The 6,031-nt window shown below is 36.4% G+C and overlaps 2 protein-coding genes across 4 annotated transcripts; both read left to right on the forward strand.

The window, feature by feature from the left end:
- The first annotated feature begins 2,282 nt into the window (after positions 1 to 2,282).
- Positions 2,283 to 2,944, forward strand: Acbp3 (Acyl-CoA binding protein 3). The gene is made up of 3 exons (XM_020956659.2): positions 2,283 to 2,401; positions 2,473 to 2,511; positions 2,610 to 2,944. The coding sequence occupies exons 2-3, from the start codon at positions 2,503 to 2,505 to the stop codon at positions 2,853 to 2,855; spliced, it is 255 nt and encodes an 84-aa protein (XP_020812318.1). The 5' UTR covers positions 2,283 to 2,401; positions 2,473 to 2,502; the 3' UTR covers positions 2,856 to 2,944.
- A 374-nt stretch (positions 2,945 to 3,318) lies between these two features.
- Acbp2 (Acyl-CoA binding protein 2) lies at positions 3,319 to 5,198 on the forward strand. Of its 3 annotated transcripts, none has more exons than XM_086829737.1 (3): positions 3,319 to 3,611; positions 4,279 to 4,310; positions 4,841 to 5,198. In XM_086829737.1, exons 2-3 carry the CDS (start codon positions 4,296 to 4,298, stop codon positions 5,087 to 5,089), a joined length of 264 nt encoding a protein of 87 aa, XP_086685863.1. In that variant the 5' UTR covers positions 3,319 to 3,611; positions 4,279 to 4,295; the 3' UTR covers positions 5,090 to 5,198. The 3 variants fall into 3 exon arrangements, with proteins under 3 accessions (XP_086685863.1, XP_086685862.1, XP_020812235.2); XM_086829736.1 differs by having other exon boundaries at positions 3,319 to 3,431; XM_020956576.2 differs by having other exon boundaries at positions 3,319 to 3,347.
- Positions 5,199 to 6,031: the final 833 nt, after the last annotated feature.

Genomic DNA, 6,031 nt, shown 5'->3' on the forward strand with positions numbered 1-6,031 from the left:
TTATTCATTTTTGGCTTAATTATGAAGTTTGAAAAACACGGATAATATAGAAAAATTGCATATTTTTATACCTTTTTTAGGGTATTAGTATTAATCAGAAGCTTATAACACAATGAAGGAATCATTTCCGACCCTGTAAATCATATATATTCTTGATCAGAATGAAACGCTGAATCGATCTAGCCATGTCTTGTGGGAAAATAAATTTTTACATTTTTCTTCAAAATTGCAAAAAAAGATAAGGGGTTACATCATTAAAATTGTCAAAATTTGGCAAAAAATTTAATTTTGTAAATTCAAAAACTGAGTATGCAGATTTGTTGGCGCTATAAAAATTAGCACAGAATAGCTTTTCGAATTGAAATTAACGCATTTTTGGCCTAATTATGATGTTTGAAAAAGGAAGATTTTTTAAAAAAATTCCCTGTTTTTATGCCATTTTGCAGGTTATTATAATTTTAGTCGGAGTCTTTTAGCACCACCAACAAACGCGGTACGCAGATTTGTTGGCGCTTTAAAAACTAGATCAGAACAGCTTTCCGAATTTGAATTTATTCATTTTTGGCTTAATTATGAAGTTTGAAAAACACGGATAAAGTAAAAAAATTGCCTGTTTTTATACCTTTCTTAGGGTATTAATATTAATCAGAAGCTTATAACACAATGAAGGAATTATTTCCGACCCTGTAAATCATATATATTCTTGATCAGAATGAAACGCTAAATCGATCTAGCCATGTCTTGTGGGAAAATAAAATTTTCCATTTTTCTTCAAAATTGCAAAAAAAGATAAGGGGTTACATCATTAAAATTGTCAAAATTTGGCAAAAAATTGAATTTTGTAAATTCAAAAACTGAGTATGCAGATTTGTTGGCGCTATAAAAGTTAGCGCAGAACAGCTTTTCGAATTGAAATTGGGGATATTTTGTCGTAGTAATAATAGATTATCCTAACGTTAATATTTAAATTTTATGACACATACATTTAAGAGCTCTTCTACAAGCCTACCACTTTGAAATGCAACTTTTCAAATGTAGTATGCATATAAAGGCTATACAAAACAATTATATTGTCAGTGATTTTATAAGCACTTTATAATCTCTAGCCTATTTTGACGAATTACTTAGATTTTATTCAACTGACGATGATTCAACGAGTTTAATAAATATAATCAACAAATATGCATATGAATTTCCGTTGGCACAAAGAAAATCAAAGTTATCAATTCATCGAACAAAACATATTAGAAAAATATATAAAAAAATACTTTTGTTATTAATTATACGACTTTGAATTTTGCTTAATTTATTAATGTTTTTATTATGTCATATATTTTGCGGTTTAAATACAAAATATTTGTTTGTTTGCTGTTTTTTTTACTTATTATACATAAACCTATTGATTTGCCAGAAAAGCAGGGTATAATTTTAGGATCCACATTTTAAGTGAGCCCCACATGTTTAGGCCAATTTTTTATTTTTAATACGGGATAAAATATAAGAAAATAGTCATATATTTTTAAAATTAATAGTTTCTATTTTTTATATTTTAATTTATCTTAAATACTACCAACTTTATTTTTGAATCCTTTTAGTGTTTGTAATACCATTCGTTGACATCAAGGGTAGCTTTTAAATTTTATTAAACTATTATAAAACTAAATCTTCAAATCATTAAATGGTTTCCTTTCCTTGTATAATTTTTTTTATCATGTTTTGTTATAATCAAAGAAGGATTTATAAGTATAATGTAATTATTGTTTCAAGTCAACATATTTATTCCATATCCCTTGACTTAAGAACTTGGCATTAATAAAGAATACAGAAAAGAATTATCAGTGAGAGATTCTTTACATTTATGTAGTTACATTATCAAAGGTTACTTAAACTAGAATGAAGATTACGTGAGATCTAATTTGTACTAAACTAATCAATTAACAGGTGATGCTGACCAAGAAGCCACGTATAAAAGTTTGCTTATAGATTTATGACATTTAACAATCTATTAGATTAGCACAACCGGCGTATTGTGAGCCCACAACTTCGTCATTATTTATGGCGTTAGGGTTATTAAAGTTTGCAGAGTCCAGAGACGAATTCGCAGTTGAATCAATCTACAGTGCGCCCTTGGATCCTATTGTGTGGTCAGCGGGCTCGTTGCTGCTACTAAAGATAAGTGTATCCAGGGCTATCTCCAATATCGCTACCTTTGACAATGTCGCCCGCTTGTAGTTGGGCAGCGAAATTAGCGAAATAAAGATATCGATATCTGCAATTAATCAGCAGAATGGGAATATTTCACTAGGTCCATAAAAGCAGCAGAGAAATTCAAGGCTCTCAAAGCTATATAAGCTCGATTGGAAGGTGGTAGAGTATTCACTTGCCTTTGCCTTTTCCAGCGGTAAGCACAAATTCAGAGTCCTTGAAGTGGGACCACTATTTAATCTTCAATTCTTTTGTTCTTATCTGCAGCATTACCAACAAGAATCCAGATCAATCAACATGGTGTCTGTAAGTATTAAACCTTCTGGGTTTGCATAATGTTCTCCTAAAGAAAACTGAATGGAAAATTATTAATTGCACAAATCCTGCTTCCTTTTCCCAAACAGTTCGAAGAAGCTACTGAACTCGCCAAGAAGTTCACCAAGAAGCCCACCGATGCCGAATTCCTGGAGTTCTACGGTCTCTTCAAGCAGGCCACCGTTGGCGATGTGAACATCGAGAAGCCCGGCGCTCTGGATCTGAAGGGCAAGGCCAAGTTCGAGGCCTGGAACTCCAACAAGGGCCTGTCCAAGGAGGCCGCCAAGGAGGCCTACATCAAGGTGTACGAGAAGTATGCCCCCAAGTACGCCTAAAATGGTTACCCCTCCCCAGCGGAAGTCGACCCCCCATGTACTTGCCACTACTTAGTAGAGCAATAAAGATTAACCCAGATATGAACACATACAGAGTAGTAATCATCAGGTGTTTGTCCGGCTGAGCGGCATTTTATTGGAGCTTTCGTGCATTATAGCAACCGCCCCTGATCCGCCATTTCCCCGTGGCATTTTGGAGGGCGATAGGAAGGCGCTCGAACTTCGATCCGGGCGCGATTACGTGGCTTCGTGTCCGCCGGGTTTGGCGGTTTTATCAGGGAATCGGAACTGCTATCAGCGGGCCTGCATTATCAGACCGGCGATTGCCTAACCCACTCAAGCGAAAGCTTTCAGATCTCGCTCTCACTGTGGTTCTCTTTAGAGAGAAGCTTTCCCGGCGAGGCGATCGCGCGATATGGAAAGACTTAAATTAAAAGTCACCGCGAGATTGGAATTCATACAGTGTTTAGTTCTGTGACCGCCAACACCGAAGTAAGTGCCGAGTTCCAATCTGGATTCAATTGCTCTGCTCCATAGCCCTGTCCGGAATTACCTATCAGTGCCCACTAATTATAGGTTTGACACATAAAAACCCGGTCAGATAATAGCCGGAATAGGGTGTGTGAAGTCGAGCACCTGGCAAATTTAAATATAGAAATAGACAAGAACATAAATACTGCAAAAAAAGGGATTTTAAAAAGATTTGGAGTTGAAATAGATACTCAAATAAATTGAGTAATTTGTGCAGTGATTAATGTAATTAAAAATTGAACTCTTACTGAAATATGAACCTAAGCAACATCTTACTTAATATTAGCAATAATGCATTTCAAAACTGACACTTTGATGACTAAATCATAATCTTTTGACATCTAACACTTGCAGTCTTTCACGCAAATAAACCTAATGAGTATACTTACTTAGCAACTCGATTCCAGTTTGTGCGTACATTTCTAACCATAAATTGGCTTTGCCATTTACGACAGGTATTTTGCTTAGTGCATGAGACACGTACGAAGCCCACACCACACCCGTGTCCATATTGGTCGAAAAATTTGCTGGCCAAAAGCGGCTGCTAACGGTTGCCAACCTAACACGCTCCCTTTCAAAAATCTTAAATATTTGCGTCTTCAGCAGCAAAAATAAAAACACTTGTATGAATGCTCCAGCAGTTCCATCTGCGTTATATTTCTCCGCTCGGAGAAAGTCCGAGATATGTGTGTGTGGGGTCCAAGAAACAACCATTAGCAAACTTCTTCGTCGAGATCAGACCACGGGGCCAAAGTTCGGTTGAGTCAGTTTGGCACTCGTCAAGGGTGTTTGTCGGCAAACTGGTTTGTCCAACAAGCAATTATGATAACATAAAACCCAGCATAAAATAAATACGACTAATTCTTCTTTTTCACAATTCCACTTATTGCAGATAAAATCTAACCCAGAATGACCCTCTCCGAGGTAAGTACTTTTCCGAAAGATAATTAGAACGATACTTAGAGCCGCAATAAGCTCAAGGCAAATCGAACTGTTGATTAGCCTTCATTCAGTGAAAATCACAATTACAAAAAAAAAAGAATATAATTTATTACCAGAGAAAACACTGTTCTAACAAATACAAATCCGATTAGATTGAACTTTACCTTGGAATGACAAGTGTTTTTGATTTCACGTTAAGTGCAGTAAAACCCGATAATGCTAATCTGTTTTAAAGATTTCTAAATGTTACTATAGAAATTAATGGAATATTTTTTACTCGCTATGGAGTAGTATCCCTAGGAAAACATTTAAATTTGAACATTGTCTGATTATTTATATAAATATCATAAAAAAAGTAATCTCTAAAGAGCATAAGTGTTTAAAGGAAATATTTAATATTTCTAAGATTCTAAGTTGTGTCTATTAAATATCTACAGCATGACGAATTATTGTTAAACAGCTAATTTAAAGCTTTAAAAACGTATTTAAACTTCCATAATTTCTCCCATTAGCAATTCAACGCCGCCGCCGAGAAGGTGAAGACCCTGACCAAGCGTCCCAGCGACGACGAGTTCCTGGAGCTGTACGCCCTCTTCAAGCAGGCCAGCGTGGGTGACAACGACACCGCCAAGCCCGGTCTGCTCGACCTCAAGGGCAAGGCCAAGTGGGAGGCCTGGAACAAGCAGAAGGGCAAGAGCAGCGAGGCTGCCCAGCAGGAGTACGTGAGCTTCGTTGAGGGCCTGGTGGCCAAGTATGCCTAAGCTCTCAACCAAAGCATCGATCCTAAAACCAGAGACTAAAACCCTTAATGTAACAAACAGACAACTTATAATGCGAAATAAACTTTGAATGTAAATTTTGTAAAAAAAACCCACTAACCTCTTGACTCTTTTGCTGCATTCGGTTCGCTGGCGGCAATTTTTACTGGGTAAAGGCATGTATTTAGTATATATGTTTGGCAAATGGTAAATAGAGGAAGTGCCTGGGGCACTGCACCGCTGGGTAGTACTTTGCACCACCGGTGGCGCTTGTTAGCGGCTCATCGTTAATGGATCTTCGAGAGTGTTTGCCCAAACGCACGGGCGGAAGATATCCGTAGGTACTTCAGGTTCCTTAACTCGACGACCTTGAACCATCGATTCATTGAGCTCTAAGATGGGAAAACACATTAGAAGGCAGATGGCTTTATATATTCTTAACTAGTCTTTTTTGTGAATTGATCCTAAAATACTTTGCGAAATTATGTGACTTGAATTTTAATGCATTAAACCCAAGCAATCATATTTATCACATTTATTACGTCTAAATTGAATCTAAAAGTTATTGCTTTCTTTATGTCAGCAATAAAATAATAAACATATTAAATACGGTAATTTGGTTAATTAAATGGATGTTTAATTGATTAAAAGCCATTTTTATTTTTAGCTGTAAGTACATAACTATAGTATAACGTATTAAAGTTTTCCCTGTAAGGTGTAGTTACAAAAAGTATCTCTATAATTAGCCACGATACTTCGTGATTTTCCTAAATTTATCTTAACTGCTTCCGCAACAAATATCCCTCAAGCAAGATCTATCTATACATTTTAGGTGCACTTAGAACCGCCAGCAACATTGGCTGCTGCCGATAGCAACATGTTGTCGGTTGCCAGGCCGCGCAACAGGTGAAGACCGAAACAATAAAGGTAAAGAGAGAGAAGAGG

The sequence above is a fragment of the Drosophila serrata genome, unplaced genomic scaffold, assembly GCF_035046125.1.
Source record: "Drosophila serrata isolate PLE 108 unplaced genomic scaffold, ASM3504612v1 contig_217, whole genome shotgun sequence".
In the NCBI taxonomy this organism is placed as follows: Eukaryota; Metazoa; Arthropoda; class Insecta; order Diptera; family Drosophilidae; genus Drosophila; species Drosophila serrata.